This window comes from Phaseolus vulgaris, chromosome 5 (assembly GCF_051622355.1).
Source record: "Phaseolus vulgaris cultivar YP4 chromosome 5, ASM5162235v1, whole genome shotgun sequence".
Classification (NCBI taxonomy): domain Eukaryota; kingdom Viridiplantae; phylum Streptophyta; class Magnoliopsida; order Fabales; family Fabaceae; genus Phaseolus; species Phaseolus vulgaris.
This window is the reverse complement of record NC_143502.1, coordinates 42,325,106-42,347,676: the sequence shown is the minus strand read 5'-3', so window position 1 is coordinate 42,347,676 and position 22,571 is coordinate 42,325,106. Positions and strand designations below refer to the sequence as shown.

General features: G+C 34.6%; 4 protein-coding genes across 5 annotated transcripts; 1 reads left to right on the top strand and 3 right to left on the bottom strand.

The window, feature by feature from the left end:
- The first annotated feature begins 1,845 nt into the window (after positions 1–1,845).
- Positions 1,846–4,788, top strand: LOC137834547 (uncharacterized). The gene is made up of 3 exons (XM_090302505.1): positions 1,846–2,299; positions 2,960–3,375; positions 3,611–4,788. The coding sequence occupies exons 1-3, from the start codon at positions 1,846–1,848 to the stop codon at positions 4,688–4,690; spliced, it is 1,950 nt and encodes a 649-aa protein (XP_090158631.1). The 3' UTR covers positions 4,691–4,788.
- Positions 4,789–5,942: 1,154 nt separating this feature from the next.
- LOC137834546 (early nodulin-like protein 7) lies at positions 5,943–6,905 on the bottom strand. The gene is made up of 2 exons (XM_068642573.2): positions 6,687–6,905; positions 5,943–6,421 (listed from the first exon to the last, which is right to left on the bottom strand). Exons 1-2 carry the CDS (start codon positions 6,874–6,876, stop codon positions 6,042–6,044), a joined length of 570 nt encoding a protein of 189 aa, XP_068498674.2. The 5' UTR covers positions 6,877–6,905; the 3' UTR covers positions 5,943–6,041.
- A 1,422-nt stretch (positions 6,906–8,327) lies between these two features.
- On the bottom strand, positions 8,328–14,340 carry EMB2083 (AAA-type ATPase family protein). Of its 2 annotated transcripts, none has more exons than XR_016520851.1 (11): positions 12,858–14,319; positions 12,398–12,570; positions 12,019–12,120; positions 11,760–11,908; positions 11,518–11,658; positions 10,978–11,136; positions 10,121–10,206; positions 9,803–9,881; positions 9,159–9,281; positions 8,896–8,952; positions 8,328–8,774 (listed from the first exon to the last, which is right to left on the bottom strand). XR_016520851.1 is itself a non-coding variant. In XM_068644684.2 (11 exons), the coding sequence occupies exons 1-11, from the start codon at positions 14,227–14,229 to the stop codon at positions 8,559–8,561; spliced, it is 2,673 nt and encodes an 890-aa protein (XP_068500785.2). In that variant the 5' UTR covers positions 14,230–14,340; the 3' UTR covers positions 8,328–8,558. The 2 variants fall into 2 exon arrangements, 1 of the variants encoding a protein (XP_068500785.2); XM_068644684.2 differs by having other exon boundaries at positions 11,760–11,924; positions 12,858–14,340.
- A 965-nt stretch (positions 14,341–15,305) lies between these two features.
- On the bottom strand, positions 15,306–21,091 carry LOC137835925 (mitotic phosphoprotein N' end (MPPN) family protein). The gene is made up of 4 exons (XM_068644683.2): positions 20,840–21,091; positions 19,424–20,031; positions 16,019–16,130; positions 15,306–15,810 (listed from the first exon to the last, which is right to left on the bottom strand). The coding sequence occupies exons 2-4, from the start codon at positions 19,999–20,001 to the stop codon at positions 15,505–15,507; spliced, it is 996 nt and encodes a 331-aa protein (XP_068500784.2). The 5' UTR covers positions 20,002–20,031; positions 20,840–21,091; the 3' UTR covers positions 15,306–15,504.
- Between the last annotated feature and the right edge of the window lie 1,480 nt (positions 21,092–22,571).

Genomic DNA, 22,571 nt, shown 5'->3' with positions numbered 1-22,571 from the left:
TGAAATACTCATTTTACACTAAAATATATTATTTGTTAAGTGAAATGTACATGTTATAATAGCCTAGGAACTCTACCGATACGGTTTTGTTAAGAAGAGAACTTTAAGCTTAACTCAACTCCATAAAACCGGCTCTAATCTCTAGTCGATGTGGGATCTCCAACACACCCCTCACGCCGAGGCTACCAACTCGTGCGTGGAGATATATGTTATGGGTGGTCCGATAACGGTCCGATAGCGGGTGGCCTTGATAAACCCAACAAATACTCGCTAGGATAGGTTAGAAATGACTCTGATACCATGTTAAGAAGTGGGTTTTAAGCCTAACTCAACCCCATAAAACCGGCTCTAATCTTTAGTCGATGTGGGATCTCCAACAGATTTAAGAGAGGAACCCAATATAATATGATTACATATATTATTTTAAAGTTGAGATTAACCTAATAATTTGTTCTATTTTAAATTTAAAATTAAAGATTTATGATGATATTATAAATATACACTCTATTTAAGATAAATATACTCACTGATTATAGCAATTAACACTCCAATCATCAAATTTTGATTATTGACTTTTATAATTGTCTTGTAAAAAAACTGGAAACCAGATCCACACTAATTATTAAAGGACGTGTGTGAGAATAGTACATATTAAAAATAAAGTTTAATCTAAGTTTATATATGGAATAAGGCAAAATTAGTTGATTCTTGAAAAAAATATATATGTGATGACACTATCATATTGAATAGTAGAGTGTGTTGTGAGGATGTAAACTTATCTTTGTTTTGGATGGTAATTTGAGATCATATATACTAATAAATATGTATTTAGCAATAATTAACATTTTAATCATATTAATTTATTTTTTAATTTAAAATATTATTATATTATTATAATGATTTGTCAATTATTTATATTTTACTTTTTTCGGTTTGAACAAAGTCTTTTCCTTTTGTTTCAAAATTGGCCGCACAAAAATGATAGTAATACATGACAATTTATATTTTTTATACAAAATCACATTATAACTTTTAATATTATTATATTAATATTTGTTCATATCATTTAATTTTAAATTTATCATTTTGTCATATAATGTCAAACTATGATTTTTCCAAAAAAGAGTGCCCTGTAGTTATCAGCTCCTTTGAGTTGTCATTGCACACGAATGAGACATCCAAAACTCATGTATATTAAGGAAAGAAAATAATAATGATGGTCTAAGTATTTGACTTTTTAGAGGGTTGATAATAGTATCCAATTATTTTAACTCATTTTTATATCATTGACTAATATTTATTTTAGGAAAAATTATTTGACATCGAAAGTAACTACTTGAAAATATCTTATAATAATATTTTTAGTTAAAAAATAAATTAAATATGATTAAAACATTAATTTGTTGGTATTTTTTACTTCACGCATTATATTAAGTGTTTGGATAATTATATTAAATGAATGTATAAGGGTTGAACCACTGTTTTGTTCCTGTTATTCAATCGTTGTTGATAAAAAAAATTATGAAATTCAATTTAATTGTGAAAAATGTAATCTAAACAATTTCTAGAATCTAACGAACCAAGTTTTTATTCATGCACGCGCAGAAGCTTCTTGGAAAATACTTGTAAACAACGTTGATTTGAGCTTGTTCTAGAGTTTTTTTCCTTGAAAATGTTCAAACGTGAGTTCTCCACAAATACATCCAAAAGCACACGCTCAATTCCTCATAAGTCAATGTGCTCTGTCCCTACAATAAATTTCCAAGCATTTTCTACAATTAGTTTATTATAAGAACCTTTCTCTGCTTAGATTATTATTCCTCAAGGACTTTCAAGTTCAAGAATATGGATCCAAAGTTTTATGATGCAGTTAAGACCAATGACATTACCACATTTTCAAGCCTTGTTAAAGAGAATGCAGAAATTCTCCAGCAAAGAACAGCTGATTCCTTGAGCACTCCATTACACCTTGCTTCAAGGTACGGTTGCACTGAAATAGTATCTGATATTGTGAGATTGTGCCCTCACATGGTTTCTGCTGAGGACAAAAACCTGGACACACCAGTTCATGAGGCTTGCAGACAAGAGAATGTTGGGGTCTTAAAGTTGCTGTTAGATGCCAATTCTGCAGCTGTTTGTAAGCCTAATCTCAATGGAAAAAGTGCTTGCTTTCTAGCTTGCAGCCATGGCCATCTTGACATGGTCATACTCCTGCTCAATCTATCAGAGATGGTGGGGCTAGAGGCAGCAGGGTTTGATCAATCTTGTATCCATATTGCTACATCAAGAGGGCACACAGGTAGATATAAAAATACTTTTTCTCCACTTAGTTTGCGTGATTTTTAATTTTTATCTATTTTTGTTGGAAACTCTCACACCCTTTGAGTCAGTTCCTGCTATGTGGTATGTATATATACCTGGTTTGACAACTATTTTAAAGTTAGCTGGTGTTTTACCAGATATGTCTTCTTTCTATAGACAAGTCAAAAATAGTGGTTTCTATTCCTAAAATGTTGTGTTGGGATAACTCTGATGTCTCATATTTGTCAATCACCATAATTTCCTTTTCTCTCCCGTAAATACCATGATCAGGAATGATACGCTCGTAACTACCTATGGGCTCGACCCATCACCCTACAACCCTCAGTCTCTGACGAAAGCCAATGATGTTGTAGATTCAATATCGACTAGAGATTAGAGTCTTTCATTGTATATAAGTGGGTGCAAACTATCGTACTCTTTAGACAGATAGATAACCTCTTTAGACAGATAGATAACCTCTTCATTTTATGGGATTGAGTTAGGTTTAAAGTCCATAATAAATGAGATTTAAAAGCTATCGGTAACCTTCGATTTATCGACACCCAAGAGGCTCCACCCATAACCCTACAGCATGCTTTAAGATGAGATCTAACAACTTTAGACAGTTCATCTGAGAAATTTTAAATTTTCTGGGCAGATGTTGTTAGAGTGTTGTTGAACAAGTGGTCAGATCTTGCTCGAGTGATTGATGAAGAGGGGAACTCGCCATTGCATCATGCTTGTGAGAGGGGACACACAGAGATTGCATGGATCCTTCTAAGACGTGATCCAACTCTTAGTTTACTATTCAACAACGATGGATATACACCATTGCACCTGGCAGTGATGAACGGGAAAGTCTCTATCCTTCAAGATTTTGCCTCGAGCATTGCTGCATCGCTTAACCGGATCACTAGAGAGGAAGAGACGGTACTCCATTTAGCTGTGAGATATGGATGGCACAATGCATTGAAATTCTTGGTGCATGTCTCCAATGGTACCTATCTATTGCACTGTCAAGATCGTTATGGCAACACCGTCTTACACCTTGCGGTTTTAGGCAAACGCTACAAGGTGAGGTAGTAATGTCATAAAGATCTATTCATCATATGTATATCAACTATGTCATGTACTCTGCCTCTTTCAATATCCTTTAATTGTTGATTCTGTGATGAAAAATTGCATCCATAAAATGAAGTTTCATCGGTTCATATTAAAGAAATGCGTCTAACAATTATGGCACATCCAAGCCAATCTAGCTTTCATATGTGTCTAGTTGTGCTCAAAGTTTCTTTTATGATAATTGTAGATGGCAGAGTTCTTGATCAACAAGGCAAAGATGGATATTAATGCTATGAACTCTGGAGGGATCACAGCACTTGACATCCTAGATCAGGCTAAGGACAGTGCAGAAAAGAGGCAATTACAAGCCACTTTTATCAGAGCTGGTGGTAGAAGAAGCATCCAATTTTCACCATTTTGGCTGGAAACAGACAGCACTAACTCTGTGTCTCCAGTAGCGTCTAGTCTTTCTATGTCATGGAGGTTTACACCTAATCCAGTGGAACTGCCAAATCAAAATGAATTGGTTACTCATTATGATAGGGCAAGTCCAGCACAAGCTGGCACAAGCTCCAAATCTAGATCACCTTCCCAGCATCAAGTGAGTGAGATAATTGAGAATGGAAACTATAAACCATATGACTCCTCCCCAACAAATTCAGGGGAACAGAAGAAGCATCAGACCAAAAGAAAAGGGGAAAATCTAAGTCAAATTTGCTATTATCAGAACAGCAGGAAGAAGCATTATGAGATGCAAAGAGAGGCAATACTAAATGCCAGGAATACCATTGTAATAGTTTCTGTTTTGATTGCTACTGTAACTTTTGCAGCTGGCATTAGCCCCCCTGGTGGGGTGAACCAAGATGGGCCAGTGAGAGGTCAGTCAACTGTGGGAAAAAGAACAGCCTTCAAGGTCTTTGTAATAAGCAACAACATAGCACTATTCACCTCTCTATGTATAGTAATTGTGCTTGTTAGTATCATTCCATTTACAAGAAAGGCACACACAAGACTATTGACAATCACTCACAAGCTAATGTGGGTGGCTGTGGCATTTATGGCAACTGGCTATGTTGCAGCCATATGGGTGATCTTGCCACACAGTCCAGAGATGCTATGGCTATCTGTTGTGCTGCTTGCTCTGTGTGGTGGCTCTCTGGGCACAGTCTTCATTGGTCTCAGTGTGATGCTGGTTAAGCACTGGCTGAAAAAATCAAAGTGGAAAAAGAATAGGAAGGAAGTTGTGGATGTAGCTGCAGAAAATGGAAAGGAAAGTCAAAATTCAGATATTGAGAGCTCTTATTCAAAGGGTTACCATTCATACTGATTAATTTGGCTCCCAAGATGAGAATGTTGTGTAAAAATGTGTGTACACTACCCTTGTACAGTAACTCTATTGATGTATATCCATAAATATTCTTCTAAAACTACATCACAAACCAAAATATCACAGAAGAAAAATCTAAAACTGAAATGAGGGTAAGAGTATTGGAAATGCTGAAATTGTTTTTATTCCATCTTTCTCTTGAAAGATTGTGTCCCTAACATTCTTTGTTAAGTGTTTGAGTACAAATAAAGGTCTTCAGTTAAGAGTGTTGAACTTACCACTTACATTTACCTCTTAACAAATGAAAACACAGACTTGTGAATAAAACATGGTATGATTGTTAAATACTTTTATTATCAAAGAAAAACTAATAATGCACCTAACACTATACTTTGATTTATTGAGATTATCAATAAAATATCTATATGGAAGTTGAAATTTTTAAACAAATGATAACTTGTAATTCAAGTAACAAAAATCAGTTATATTTTTCATCTTATCTTCTCTCATGCAACTTTTCACAAATGCCAATGGTTTTCTTTTTGTAAATTGAAAAAATATTTTTTAATTATCTAATTTATAAATCAATTAAAGGAAATTTTTATTTTCATTCATTTAGAAAATGTCTACAATCCAATTTAGCCATTAAATTGAACTGGTGCTGAAGACTGAATAGTTTGTACGAAGTTTTGAAACCCCACTGTTCTCCTTAAATAAAAGTCTGTTTTTTTATTAACAGGGCATTGCTGAATAATATTATGCGCATCAGATAGAAATTTTTATAAATCTTACTCTTCAAACTATAAAAATGTCATAAAAAATTATAATTTTTATTAATTCATGGATGAAAATAACATATATTTAAAAAATGTTAAAAAGAAAAGTTGATTAACAAAATATAAATTTTGAAATTAGAAAAAAAAAATTGCTAATGGGTCTGCTTAATAAAATTCTAAAAAATTGAACAAATTAATAGATTCAATTTTTATATAAATTATTCAAGTCCTGCAATTTTAACCCTTCATGCACATTAAAACCATTTACTATCAGATCATGAAGGTTGAATTATTTAGCTCTAGTTTCAGATAACAAATTAAAACAATGATATACGTCCAATCAAAATCATTTATTAAGAAAAAAAATCAGACTCTTGCAGATGAATAATTCAATTTGAATGCTGAGAAGTTTGAATGAGAAAAACTCAAGCAATGTCCATAAATACAATACTAAAACCAACAATGATCTTACAGTAACTAGAATAGAAGAGTGAAAAAAGAGATTTCTAACTGTAATGACTACAACCTAAACATTCTAGAAACAAACAAAAGCAAAACAACTAGTTACAACACATTCATGGTGCTAACAGCATGACACTAACAAATGTGACCAAAACAGACATAGAAACTGCAGTAAGCATCACTGAGGCTGATGTTGTTGAATCCTCTAAGGTTTGATCAGAAGGTGGAGGAGCCATTGGTGGGAAGCCTTGGGGTGGAAGGGAAATGGGTGGTGGAGATGAAAAGAGAGGATGTGGGTGAATCACATCCACAACTAATCTTTGCCCATTCTTGCAGTGTTCATTGTTTCCACTGATGAAGTAGAAATTCCCAGACCTGTCAAGATTAAAAGTGCTCTTACCATTGTCAAAAGCTGTGATGGGGTTACTTGCGTCACAATTCATGTAATCCAATTTCTCCACGCTAAGAACTGAGTCATTCTCGTACTCGAAAACTGCATAAAGAATAACATTATAGTTAATGATGTAGCACATATTTTTCACATAACCACTTAAAACTTCAAAGTGTTACAATAACAGAAAACTCAATCTTAAACAGAAAGCTCAGAACAATCCAAATAACAACAACCTTTCACAACAACACAAGGAATCACCAACTCAACCTATCACTAACCACTTGTTTTTAATCGAAAACATACCACACCAATATAGTTGAATAGGCATGGCATTCACTAAAGAAAAGTGATTCAACAAGCTTACCAAGAGCATCACCAACTTGAAACCTGTTCCTTTCAGCCCATTGGCTATAAAATTCAGAATCGTTGGGGGAAGGTTCATGCCAACCGAGGCTACCACCAACATGGAATTGAATGGAAGCTTGAACACAAGTGGGTGTGGCAGCCATGAAAATGATCACACAAGTGCACAAGACTATTGAAAGGGATGCCATGGTTGTTATCTTCTTTTTCTCACAAGAATGTATAGCAATGGATGGTGGTAAACGAATTGAAATAGAAGAGAGGAGTATATATAGAGAAAGATGAACTATGGAGTGAGAAAAGGTTTAGTGGGCAGTTTTGGTGATGACAACGTGTGTGCATGGCGGTTACACGTTCATGCAGCTGAATGTAGAATGAGGTCGAGAAACTAGGTAACGTGATATCAAAATCTCTCCTTTTTTAAATCAAATAAATTGCCATTTTTTACTATCAATTTTCCTGTGAAAATCATGATAGTTTAAACCCTAATCTCATTTTTCATATATAACCATTTTACTGTATTTTTTTCATCTTCTTTATTGAAGGAATGATTCGGACTGGTTTATCTTTTCATAACCAAAACCTAATTGACCGTGTAGGATTCATAAAAAATATTTAAATAGGAAAATATCACACAAGTCGTGGTCGTAGAAACTTTACGACTAAAGAGAGAGGGATGGTTTCTAATGAAAACAAAAGGTTTTTGTGATTACGTGTACGTATATTTTTATAACAATAAAATAAATATGTTAAAAAACCAATATCAAAATTTATTTATATTACATACACATGTAAAGTTAAAAAGTGTAATGTTTTGCTGTAATCTGGTAAAAGCAATGTATTTTTACACTAAAGACGACAAAACATTAATAAATACATGATGACATATATTTATTATATTTAAATAATATTTTTTTATTTATATTACTTTAAAACTCATATTTTTTATTTTTATTATTATTCTATATTAGATAGAATACATATAAATTCATCATCTCCCTAATATCCTTCAATAAAAATTGTTCACTCTATATAAATTGAAAATGTAATGACAATAAGGCATGATATTTGTTTTGGTTGGAATCTAATACAATTGGTGTGTTGCCCTTTTAACCACTTAATCTTATTGTATTCCCATGTATTTATTGTTGTTCTTTAGTGTGAATGTATTGCTACTTCAGTATTATTTTAAAAAAAATATTGTTAACGAATATCTATATTAATTAAATTATAAAAATAAATAAGTTGTTGACAAAAAGAAAATGGAAGTTATTTCTCTCCTATACTCCTTTTTCTCTCACACTCTCCTCCAACTCACCACTCTCTCCACTTCTTCTCCCAACTCCCCATCCCCACGTGCAATTTATTTTCTATTTCCATACACATAACTTAATATAGATCTTTTCTATTTTCATACACAAAACTTGAATCAAAACCATAGCTGTTCCAAAGGGTTCTCATATTTAGATAGCTGTAAGTGTAACCATGGAAGAGTTACAATTATTAAAGGAGTTCTATTTTTTCTCGTACACAATCATTTTTTACTTTATTTTAATTATATTTTTAAATTACAAAACATTTTAGTTTCAATTTACATTCTACTATTGAAATTATATAAAAAAAAATTCATCACAAAAATATATGTAACAGTAAAATAATTAGTTCAGGAATGTCTCTCTGCAAATAATAATTGTTGAGATTGTAACTTGGCTTTTCAACCAAAACGTTCTGGCAAAGACTAACTCTCTAAAGACCCAACAAAAATATGACCGTACTCCATAGGGACTTGTGTTAAAGAATGTAATATACAACAGCAACAAGGTACAGTAGAAATATTCCACAAAATTGCAGGGGCATTTGTCCCTGCAATTTGTTATGCGTGGCTACTCAAACTTGCTTCCTTTCCACTATCGATCAGTTTTTGGAATTCTCTACACTTGGCAATTCGTATGTCAAGTACGCTGGGTGGCATTGGTTTTAGGGAGCCATGCAAATCTACTAGATGGAAGAACTCTTGTTTGGTTAAGCTTTTCTTCTCAACCAGTTCATTCACCACAGCATCCATCAGCCTTCTATTTTGCTCAAGGATCTGATATGCAAAACAAAGTTTTCACAATAAAGACTCATGAAAAATGAGATTGAGACTTTTACTGAATAAAGAGAAGCATATCGTTTCTTTAATCCTTCTCCTTCCTTCCATTATAACATACCTCTTTTGCTCGTTCATAACACAAGTCCAGAATTCGCATTGCCTCCGAATCAATATCCTGACAGTGAAATATATTGAAATCGTAAGTTGGCCAAATACTATCATTGCCAAAGATAAGGGCATTCAATCGAATAGTATGACACATTGGTCTACACTATACATTGCAAAGAATTCTGATTTAAACTCAAGTTACAAATGTAACTGACGCCAAAGCAGCAAATAAGAAACATCGAGAGAAAATAAAACTCGAGACAGAATCCATACATTAATTCGGTCGGACACCCAGAAGTTGGACATTCCATAGTACTTTTCGGAAAGCCCACCAAGAACAAACGTCCTTGCTGCAGATCTAGCATTGTCTGCAGTTTCAGCCCATATCGTACTTAACTGAAAGATTACAAATCAAGTTAAATATTTCTACAGATCTAAAATGTACCCATAATATGATATAAGCAAATAAAAAGGACCAACAAAATAAACATTTGACACAGATAACTTGTGTACTGATATAAAAACTGTAATTTACAAAGGTAAAAATAAATAAGCAATAAGTCATAACGAACAACATCAATGAAGAACTTAGAAGAAAGTCATTTCTCATTTTTCTCTGGCCCTATAGAAATTTGAAGTCCATATACGTTAATTAATTTTCCTTCTGATCTCTCTCAGATTTCATGAACAATGTTAGTGATCCTACTCACAGAAATCCAAAATGTCCCTAGAAAAATCATATTCATATGCCATTCATTAAGGCTAGTTGGTTGACCAACACCTTAAAACATGAACAATGTTGGAAATAATTTTGTTCATTGCATTATTTGTTTGTCCTGCTATGCTAGTGTGTTTACCTTTAGCTTTATAAATAGAAAAAGGAAGTTTGTGGAAAGCATATAAAACTATCCCATTACCTGATCGCTCCCAAACCAAAGTTCATCAGCTGCACGCGGAGCTAGTTGAACAGTAATATGATCAAGGAGGGATTGTCGACTGCACGATATTAGCAGTTAGAAATTAAGAAGAAAATAATATGGGAAGCACTAAAACAGTTTGTAATGCAATTTCATCGAGCAGTAATAATTAAAATGCATAATGCAGGCAGCATACAGCCTTTGAAAACATCATCGATTTATACTAGTTATAAAGAGACAAGTATTTCATTTGGAAAGCATTCTCCAATAGCTAAATATATTTTTTAAGGAGTAAAAGTTTAAATAAATAACCCATACGTGAGCATTCCATTATTAAATTTGACTGAATCCATCTTCACCCGAACATAGCCCAATTCCCTACCAGCTCTAGGAGCAATTGTGACCTACACCAAAGCAAACAAAAAGCTAATGTCACATTTCTTGTCAGGAACATTCATATCACAGATATTCATAGAACAGAGTATAAATAGAATTTCTTTTTATGACATTATTAAACCCAATAACAATTAAATTTCAAAAAGATATAGAACAAAATACCAAACTCAGAAGGTCAACTTCCTGAATTGCTTAAACTATAGTGTCTACTCTAGAACATTGCGGATGCATAAAGATAACCAGATAAACAAAGAACAAGCTTGAATTTTGCAAGCTATTGTTCTAAGATGCAGCAAATTTCAATTCAATACAACAGTTAGTTTATGTTTTAGCTAAATGTTCTTTTTAGCATTGCATTTGCGCCACTGTATTGTCAGCTTCAAATACTATCCATAAGTACCACATTATATGATTCAAACACAAACAGCATGTCATAGTAAAAGGAACGGAAAAAACAACTATTTTTGTGATGTAGGACAAGCAGAATCTTGTTTGGTTCCTTTTTCCATCAACTTAGTTTCCCTCAAATTGACTTCAAGCTAAGTCTTATTTTTTCTAATAAAATTGGCTTTTACTAATATTTGGCATGTAATATGCTCAGAAATAATCAGCAGGAAAGATTGCATGCAGATAACTTTGCAAATGAAAATACTTCCAAGAGTTGTTCAAGAAAAAAATTTATGGCATTTTACAATTAATTCAATTTTAACAGAATTCATAGTTTCAAACATGACAGAATATGGCCTACAAAAATAAAATTGATAGTGTTAGGCCCTTACAAACTCTATATTTTTAAGGTCGGGAAAGTTCACAGCCACAACAGCCATTGCAGCTTCGTTTATAGCTACTTGTTTCCATGTCTCAGTGCTTCTTTCCTTTCTATCTAGCATTCCTCTTTCCTCCATTTGTGCAGCTTGCAACAAGTCATCAGTAGTAATCTGCAATAGTGAAAGGAAGAAATGAAAAGCTGCCAGCTACAACGTTACAGCAACTGGTAGATCCTTTTCTTATTACTTCCTCTTTTGAGCGCTATCCCCTTTATGTACACGTATGAAAGTTTTCTTGTGCCACATTAAGAAACATCTTGTTCAGGAGACACAGAAACTAGCATCCTTTAAGAGTTACAAAGTAAATAAATATATTATTCAATGAAGCTTGTCCTTACAGTCAGAGAAACACTTATTTTGCTTGATTTTGGAAAGTATTAAAGACATTGAACGTGGCATGCCATTCACGAAGCAGCAATGACTGTATCAATTTCCCAAAAGGAAATTCCAGAACAGTAACTATCTGGCAATATTGTATATGGAAGCCATTACCTCGGTCCTCGAGTCACGCATCATATTGATGGCAGCAACCTCAATTATGTTGGCTAACTCTGCACCAACCATTCCATCAGTCATACTAGCAACAGCCATGTAATCCACATCTTCAGCCATTGGCTTTTTACGAGCATGGACCTATGACACCAGGTGGAAAATTTAATAGGCAAACTACATAATGTGCCATTAATCACAAATCAACAACTATTAATGCAATAAATATGTAGAGGAGCTGCTACCTTTAGAATTTCTATGCGACCAATTAGGCCGGGCTTGGGGATATATATTTTCCGATCAAACCTGCCAGGTCTCACAAGTGCAGGATCAAGAATGTCTGGTCGGTTTGTGGATGCAATGGTGATCACCTCTCCCCTTCCTTCAAACCCATCTAAGCACACCAGGAGCTGGAGCATTCAGTCAATAGGAAACATCAACCAATATAAACACAAATTTTTACTTAAGAAATGCAGTTTGAAAGTTCAGCACTGCCAGCTTAACCTGATTAAGAGTAGCATCACGTTCCTGTCCACCGGAACCTTTAATCAAGCCACGCTCCCTTCCAACAGCATCCAGCTCATCAATGAAAACAACAGATGGGGCCTGAAAATTAATATACAAATATGGAGGCTGATGACCGAAGCTGGAAAAATAGGTAAATTTCAAGACATGACAAGAAAATGCAGTATAATAAAAAAGAAAGGTCTCCAATCAGCTCGAAACAAATATAATGAGGAACAATGGGATGTGTCAAGTTTACATGCTAATGGACAAAATAAATTTATTGGTGGAAGCTAGTTGCAGTATCCAACTTATAATTTGACTTAAAGTAACAAACATTGTCAGAACACAGCGGAAAATCTAAAAAAATATCACGTACATTATCCCTGGCTTCTTGGTAAAGTGCACGGACACGAGAAGCCCCAACACCAACATATATTTCCACGAACTGTGAAGCAGAAATAGAGAAGAAATTAACCCCCGCCTCACCAGCTACTGCCTTGGCCAGCAATGTCTTTCCCACTCCAGGGGGGCCACAAAGAAGTATGCCACCTGGTGAAGTCACCAATTAACATTTCAACTTTCAACAGATCGAGAGTAAAGCCCTGTGAAATCAAATGTTTCTTCCTTTCCTTATTTTTCTATTAGATAACTGATACAAATACTATGTGAATACAAAAGATAATCAAATACTTATCTAAGCGCAACACTGTAAAAATGCCAGAGCTAGTCCCTGAAAACTGTCCTATGAAATTTCTTGAATTAAGTTTTCTAGAAGGCTAAGTTTGTTCGTTCAAATTATTCTGTTAAAAGCTTATCATAGTTGAGCAAAATGAGACCTGGTATTTTCACTCCCCTCCTTCGGTACATCTCTCCATGAGTAAAGAACTTGACAATCTCCTCAAGTTCAAGCCGAATTTTACCCAGCCCTGCAACATCACTAAACTTGACATCCACACCTCTCTCTAGATACTGAGGAAGCCTTCTGTTCTGTGCTCTCCTCACACGCGCTCCTGATCTCATAAACTGCTTTGCCATTTTCAAATAATCATTATCCTCCCCTTTCCCCTGCTCAATCTCCTCATCATCACCCTCAATCCCCTCCATCTCCCTCTCCAACTCCCTCAGCTTCTTCCTCTCCTCGGCCTCAGCCTGCTCGATCTTGAGCCTGTCCTCATAGTCCTTCTTATGCTTCCTGTAACTAAGCACCACAGTCCGGTAAAAAATGTAGAAGAACAGCACCCCAAGTGCATTAGCCACATTGCTATTGTTAGCCAAATCAGACCAAAAATAGGCCATTCTCTCATTCCGCTCACTCGCCTGGCGAATCGATTCCCGGTACTTCCTCTTTCTGATGGCCCTCCTCTTCCTCTTCTCCTCCTCCTTCTTCTGAGCCTTAATATTCCTCTCCTCGGTCTCCATCTCTTGCCTCATCCTCCTCAGGTCATCATCCTTCTCCTTCTTCAACTGCAATCTCATTTGTCTATACTCCGCAGCCTTCTTCGACTCCTTCTTGGGCTTTGTTTCGCTATCTTCAGCAAGAAGGAATTTCAGCACAAAAGGGGGCACGTAAATGCGTGACAACAGAGGAGTAGGCCACTCTGGACTCTTAATGGGCGGTGTGTATGCGTTCACACACACTGAATCAATCTTCAACGCATCCCATGAATCCCAAAACGAGCTGTGACTCTCAACCGAAGGCAACACTGTCCTCAACACTCTCGAATCGTCCAAAACAACCAGAACCGCTTCGCTGCGTTGCCTCAATTTCGCAGAAGTGGGTTTGATTATGTGCTTCAGCTTCCCATCCCTCTTGAGTTCGATGATTTCGCTGTAGGGAAGGCGATCGGAGACCACGGGAAGCCCTCGAGACCATGTTTTAAGCTCCTCCGGCGAGAGAGCTTCTGGTTTTTTGCCGGACTGTTTCCTGGATGACCGTTTCTTGCCCTTGGTGACCACCGCCGCGGCGGCGGCGGCGGCTTGGGGGAGGGTGGCAGATATGACGGTGAGGGTTACGGAGAGTTTGAGGATGTCGAAGCGGTTGTGGTTTGGGGTTTTGTTGTCGTCGTCATTGTTTTCGTCATTGTCGGATTTTGGGGTTCGAATTCGCGAGGAAATGGAAGGGTAATAAGGTGGCTTTGGAAGGTTTCTGAATTTGGGGTTTAGGGGAAATGAAGATGAAGGATAACGAAGGAAGCAATGTGAAGCCATGCGAACAATGTTGAGTGTTACATTCTCACTTCATCGTCAACCTTCATCTTTTGCGGATAAGTGCTTCCTTCTTCTGTAACTAATAATAATAAATTTATATATATATATATATATATATATATATATATATATATATTAGACATTTCCTTAAAATAAATTGGGCTAATATATTCGTGTAAGAATATTAAAAAAATAATGGTAACATACGAGATTTAGACATACTTTTTAAATGGTGTCGTCGTGTTTGACACATCGAACACTAACATACATTATAACGATTATAAGAATAAGAAATAAACTCTTTTGAATTATGAGAAACATCTTTAAATAAGAATAATATAATTATATTTGGCTTAAATTTCCATATATAATATTCTATTTTAATATAATATCAATAGATTACATATTGATTATACTGTATATAGAGACAATCTTTAAAAGGATTCGAGGAAGATATTTTTATTTTAAAAATCCTTATCAAATTATAGGTGAGAAATTAACTAAATTCAACAATAGTTTAGGTAAAAAAGGTTGAATGGTTTATTTAGTTTCTAATTTCTTTTGGAAGTTTATGCATAATCGTGTTGTTATTAATCATAATCTTTTAATTAAAAATGGATTGTAACGTGATTTCTTCCCTTGATTTCATTCAGAAGCTCAAATTCATACTTTTGTTATTGGTAGCTTGTATGCATAGTGTATGCAATCGTATTTCAACTTTTGTATGTCCGAGATTAAAACTAAATTCAAGATTTCACCTTCTCTGAAACCCAGTTCTTGAAATGAGATAACACTTCGATTTATCAACAAATATACGTGCATCCTTGAAACTCCAGTACCTGAAATCAAACCATACCACACCAAAAACTTGTAAAAATAGTTTACAAAATCATCACACATGGAAAGCATAGGTTCCTAGACTACAATAACCAAAGCCTTCCTCCCACTGCGTCAGATCGAGCTACATAAATTAAACATCATCATGCTCTATTCCAAAATCTGAAGTGCACGAGCAATCATCAGATTTACATCGACATTAAGTTATATATTGTGGTCTCGTTTCTCAAACACAGGAGTAATAATCTGTAGTGAAGTTATCCATAAAAATGATAAGCTAAAATGCCACAAATTCTAATAATTGGGATCCAAAGAGTAAATATTCCAACTCAATCCGATGAACACATGCCGAACTTCTTCAAGGTGCATGAAGAAAGTAAAATCATTGCTTACAACAAAACAGAATAATATTTAGTTTGATTCAGCCGAACAGCTCATTTAAACCCCAAACATTAAGTCCATGATTTTGGACACCAGTGATTTTGTTGGGGAAGCAATGGTTCCTCCAGTCTGGCGTGCAGTGGAGTTGCCATTCTGCGGATAGTAAGGTCGAACAGGTGCTTTCAATGTGTTCACTCCTGAGTTTCTAGCTGAGGGTAGAGGTAAGGGCATAAATCCCTGATTGTTAAGTCTTTCATTTAAAGCTTGACGTTGCATGGGATCTAACAGTTTCACACCAACAATTAGTACTCCATTAATTTGCATTCCATTCTTGCTAAGAGCTTTATGTGCATCAGATCGATTCTGTATCAGCAATAAACAAAGTTGGTTGACAAACCATAGAAAATCACTTTGAAAGAGAGTATAGCAAGGTTTAAAAAATGGAATCACTTCTTAATATATCAACAAAATGACAACGACAAGTGCCACGGATATAGTCTGGGATTAAAATATAACTAATGATTTATAAAGAAAATAATTATTCCATTCAAGCAAGGAAAAGATTGCAAACCTGATACAAAATGTGCATCCAATTTGCATCTCTAGGACCAGGAACATGTTTCAAAATTGCACCACATTTTTCAAACTCCCTTAAGACCATATTAGTATCACCTGGTGAAAACCTGCACACAAAGAGCATTGTTAAAAAAACGCATATTGGTATATACAAATACAAAGTTAAACTCTGTAAGGTCCATTTGTTTTGTAGCAAACAGCAATGCCATACAACTTCAAAAATATAATAATTTATTTCATACTTTCATGACAATAATATATTACACAAGGATAAATGTACAAAACAAAAATTGAACTATAACAAAATACAGAGACAAAAAAAACCCTACAATGTCTCTCAAAAACTAACTCTACAAAAATCAATGATCACCCAAATCTTAATTAAATAAATCATTAACATTTCACTGAAATCATAATCTTGTCAAATCTTGAAAGACCATAGGAATCCAAATGTTATCCTTTTTACTTATCATTCAGACTTAAAGATTAAAACAATCTAAAAATTGAAATACATAAGAAATGAAGATCCTAGAACTGGAGAAAAAGGGATGTATAAAAAAAAGCATCAAGGTCTAGTACTGCCAAAAAAGAGTGAATATGTTTTAGGTCTGAGAATGAATACAGACAAGTGAAATATATGTGATGTGTATCCCATCTCCCCAAAACTTTCAAGTAAATAAAAACTACATATATTATAGAAAACACTCAATGCCTCACCAACAAGGTCACTGTCAAATTCTTATGAGTTATTCCACACCTCTCTCCACATTACAACACAGTTCATGTACTTCTATGGAATCGCCACAACCACTCTTAACTCTTGGTATTTTTGAGCCCTAAAAGTCCCCAATTGCCCTTTGTGAAAAAAAATCAAGGGATGGTTGAATTGTGTTTCAAAAATTTATTTCAGTTTTTGCAAGTATCATCTGATACTTCATAGTCAAACAATTAAGTATTTGGTCAGGCGAACCAACAAAGATATTCATAAATTTGATTTGCAAAGCCTTGCCTTCTTTAGTTAGCACAGTCTAAATAACATGCAACGCAAGAGGTTAAAGGAAGAAGGATTACTCGGTATTTTTATACTGATTTGTCTAATAGCGCAAACTACTTCTAGTTCTTGATCAACCAATCAAACCGATAGTGGGTGGCCTGACAAACCCAACAAACAATTGCTAAGATAGACTCGAAATGACTATGATACCAAATTAAAATTTGTTTACAAAATATGTCAATGGAAATATGTTACACAGTTTCGGCAGACACTGACAATTCCTAATTTTAGAAGCCAAAGGACACACCTTGAGCAGCAAGCCATGTCCCATATGCATTTCTATATAATGATCAAGTATGTTAACCTGAAATAAATCTGGTTCCCAAGGAGGTAAAAGAATACATCTTCGCTAAAGCAATAAGTTCCTGTTAAAAGACAGCACGAGTGATCGTCTAAGAAACATGCTTCCAACTTCCATTTAGTGCATTCCCTCAAACACTAAAACATTCACCAGTGTTAGAATAACTATTGAGACATAGCCTTAGCAAGCTCCATACTTAGCCAAAAATTCCACCAGTCCTTGATTCACCCTGTTGCAACTCCTTATAAAATGATGGTTGAAGTAGTATTATTTTATCGAGGACAACCAAGGTGCGCAGTATTTTCTAGAAACACTAAATAAGGCACCATTGCCAAAGGCGTTCCATCAGTCTCATTCACCAAATACTCCTAATGGTGGAGTTGAAATACATCCGGTCAAGAACAGGGACACTGAGGATCTCCAGTTGAATGCAGCATCTAAGATTACCCTGCCCTCTCCTTCAGGTTTGCATTCATCGTCTTCACTTTTCCCGTCTTGAGGATCAGCCTCCATGAAGTAATTCATGGAGGTTGATCCTGAAGACGGAAAAGTGAAGACGATGAATGCAAACCTGAAGGAGCGGGTAATCTTAGATGTTGCACTTAACTGGAGATCCTCAATCTTCTTGTTCTTGACAGAATGTATTTCAACTCCACCATTAGGAGCATTTGGTGAATGAGACTGATGGAACGCCTTGGGCAATGGTGCCTTATTTAGTGTTTCTAGAAAATACTGCACACCTTGGTTGTCCTCGATAAAATAATACTACTTCAACCATCATTTTATAAGGAGTTGCAACAGGGTGAATCAAGGACTGGTGGAATTTTTGGCTAAGAATGGAGCTTGCTAAGGCTATGTCTCAATAGTTATTCTAACATTGGTGAATGTTTTAGTGTTTGAGGTGAGGGAATGCACTAAATGGAAATATGTTACAAAGTTTCAACAGACACGGACAATTCCTAATTTTAGAAACCAAATTCCACACCTTGAGCAGCAAGCTATATCCCAAATACATTTCTATATAATGGAAAGTTTGTAGAGTGTTCTATGAAGCACTTGTACTTGCATGATATGCTCTTATTCTTTAGTTTTTGTCATACGCAACTGCATTATGATTCATGCTTTTATATTTTATGCATTTAGCCAAAATCACAAGGTTGTTGCAATTTTACTCTAATAGCCTTTTTATCTACCCTCCTTCTCTCCCCCTTTTTCTCATTGTAATAATCTTCTTCAACAAAATTCACTTCTTCCATTATCCTCCCCCACCACATTGGTATTCCGGTAGTTGAATTTTCCTTTCAGCCAACTACCATAATTTCCATTTTCCTTTCAGCCAACTACCATACTGTCCACATGGTTATCTGGAGCCTTAAGGCCATTACTCCTATATGCCTGACAATCCATTTGCAGCCCTTCCTAGAATTAGGAATAGTTCTCTACAGGATATCCAAAAAATAAAACTTCATAGACTTGTAATCCTCACTGAGAATTTGAGATAAATTATACCACCAATATTTTCTAGTAACTCCCTTAGCAATCACATGATTTTTCATTTTATCACTAACAACTCTGAAAACAACGAGAATAAAAAGCCTCTACTAAAATTCTTCGTAGGAAGTTAGAATAGCAGTACATCATACAAACTAATAGTAATGAAATATTACAAACTTTCACAGTACACCAACATTTTATCAACTACTAGAATGCACAATGATGGAGGATGAGTTGTTATTCTTACTCAGAAATAGTTGTACGTTTTTTCTTACCACATGCATTGCCCAGCAGTTTTGGCAATTGGAATAAGACCTTTCTGTGCTTTAGGAGCAGGGGTATGCTATCAAGCGCTTGGAGTAAGTTTTCTTGATCTTTTAGGAGTACAGAAGTAAAAATCTATGCTGATATTATTCACGCTATTTTATGTAAGATAGAAGTAAATTGTGTAGAATTCAAAGGACAATTATTTATACTTAGATTTGCAGTGGAATGCATGTATTCATCCGCAAATAGACAAACACAAATGCTAAAGCAGAGTTAAGACATACCCATATACAGTTACCCATTCTTCCTCATTGAGATTCCCAGTTGGCAAAGAATTCCTTTGAACCTCAGGCCTTGCCACTTCCAGCGGTGGAGGAAGGGTGATCAAAGCACCAGGCTGAACCACACCCTCAACTGGTGAACTTCTTCCCTTCTCATCTTGTTCCCCACCACTCTTTGCAGTTGCAGGTGACCACCAACTCAAACCCGGTGAGGCCTGTTGGTTTTGTTGTACCCCTCTCAAAGCATAAGATGTGCTAGCCTCAGATTTGCTTTTCCCAGGAGTTGAAAATTCCCTATTATAAGTTTGGACGGGAGTTCTAATGTCTGACTTAATCTCAGGGGATACTTGATAATCCAGTATGCCTGATTCAGGAGAAAAGTCTGATCTGTCCTCCAAGGTGAAAACAGGTGGTGGAGGAAGGTCCGAACTACCAAAGTTCTCACGCCATAGTGCAGATACTGCAGCTGCCTGACCGGGACTTGAAGTTTTTCCTCTACGAGTAGAAACAGGTGAAGCTAAATCCTGGAAAAATAAAGACTGCCTACCGGATCTTGGTGTTCTTTGCACTGTAGTGCTCATGGTCTATATATTTAACAACGGAATTAATACCTGAGAACAAGCCAACAGAACAGATGCATTAAAACCAAATTGACTGAAAGAGCTGAGCTAAGACTATGAATCGGGTTCCCCAGTATGAGGAATGAGCACATTTAACAAGGAGCTAAATTCACTACATACAAAGTACTTCCTTGTGCTGAGTATTGCAGGCACATGTCAGAACCTGAGAAATTTATATACTAATTCAATTTTATTTTTCTTTTACCACAGAAAATTAAACCAAGGAAAAAGAGAGTAAATAATAGGATTTGAATCCCCTAAACTGAGGGAAAATACTGTAAATATTCTCAATCGTTGATAAGAATAATAGTTATCGATATTCAAAAACATCCATGATTTGTATGCATAAAGAATAATATTAACCATTAACTTTCTCATGAACTCACTTTTTAGAATCTGGATCCAAGAAAATAACTAGGCAGACAGCAAATTTTACTGTAAATTCATTAAAAAAAACAACAAGTTTAAAAACATGACGAAGACGTAAATAAACAGGCAATCCGCAAATGAAATTCTCGGAGTAAGAGACTCAATCAATTTATTCTACAACCAGTAACAAATAAGAGAACAGCCGAAATTTCCAAAGAAATATACTAAAAATGCCTCGGCCAACAAAAATTGAGAACGAAAGTATCAATACAGCAATAACACATGAAACTACACCAAAAAAAAACAAATAGTTTCTTACAAGACTGGTTTTCCCATTCGCATAAACCAATCGGTTCTGAAATCCCCCTTGACCTCGGGGTTGAAATTCAAACGCTGTAAACTGTGCAGAAGAGAGAGAAAGAGAGAGTACCTGGTGGATGTAAATGGGTTTGAATGCGATCAAATGTGATCACAAATGTTGAGTTGCTTGAGACTCGATTTTTGAGGTTTTGGTATTTTCCCTCCCAAACCAAAACGCTGAAGCTCAAAAGAGGGAGCGCTCCGTCGAAGGGGGCAATTCTATGTATTTTGTAATAGTGCTGTTAGTCGTTTTAAATTTTTCATTTCAAAACCCTAATTTCTCCTTTCTCTTCTTTATTTCCTTGTATTTTTCATTGTGACTAGGCCTTTGAATTTTGAAAAAACTGCCTTATAAGATTTATTGCAACACTTTTTTTTAACTTCAACCCTTCATGTTTTGTGTCCAAAACAAAAACAATGGTGAGTTTAAAAATCACAAAAAAAAAATTGGAGGACCAATTATTACTTTTTTATCCATATTGAAATCAATGAATTAATTCAAAAAATTCCTATTCAACAGTTTTATGCCTAAAAATGAGTGCAATGTATTAGTATTTTCCTTTTTTACTCAACTTGCACTATCATCAAAAATTTAACATACATACAAAAATATTTTTTTATGAGTCAAAATTGAAAAACAAAAATTAATATGTAAAAGAAAAATGATGAATTGATTAATCAATCTCTTCTTTTTTTTCTCTTATTTGAGTCTCTTTTCTTCTTCAAATTTTTTCTATGCTTTCATTGGTAGTTTGGTGTTCTTCAAACTTTTTCTCTGCTTTCACGAAAGAGTGTGATAATGTTCACGTTAACGTATGATAAATACGAAAGAATAATAGTTTTACAAAGAAATATAGTTGTTTGAAATGAAATTAAGAGAGTGATTGAAAATAAATGTTATTTTATTTAATATGTGAAATTTGGTGTGAAAAACATGTGTTATTTCTTTCTTTCTTCTACAAATGTAACTCTCAATTTAAAATTTAAAAGAAATAGCAACAGTTGCATTCTTTATGCAAAATCACCAAAATATCAATTTGAAAATTAAAAGAAATAGTAGCAATTGCATTCTTTGTGCAAAAAACACTAAAATACAATAAAATATAAAGAACTAATAATAACATCTATCATTTGTTGAAACCAGTATAACGATTACCTTCTTTTTAGATTAATATATTTTTTTTTTTTCCTCTCAAATACTCTACTCCTAGCCTATGTGATCTCTTTAGACTCGGGCAGGTACCTGCAAAAGACACTCTGACGTTTAATTCTTAAAATTTGTGTTTATTTATATATTTATCATAGGCCTTTTATTATTGAACCTGAATAATAATTTAAATAAATGTTATTTTATTTTATATGTGAAATTTGGTGTGAAAAACATGTGTTTTTTTTTTTTTTTCTTTCTTTCTTTCTTTCTTTTCTTTTCTTTTCTTTCTTTCCTTTCTTTCTTTTATTTTCTTTCTTTTCTTTCTTTCTTTCTTTCTTCCTTCTACAAATCAATTTGAAATTTAAAATAAATAGTATTCTTTATGCAAAAACACCAAAATATCAATTTGAAATTTAAAAGAAATAGTAGCAATTGCATTCTTTATGCAAAAACATTAAAATATAATAAAATATAAAAACGAAAAATAACATCTATCATTTGTTGAAACCAAAAGAACGATTACCTTAATTTTAGGTTAATTTTAGGTTGATATTTTTTTTCTTCTTTCCTCTCAAATACTCTCATTCTGCATTTTTCACCTCTCTACTCCTCTAAGTGATCTCTAGACTTGGATGAGGTACCGGTAAAAGAC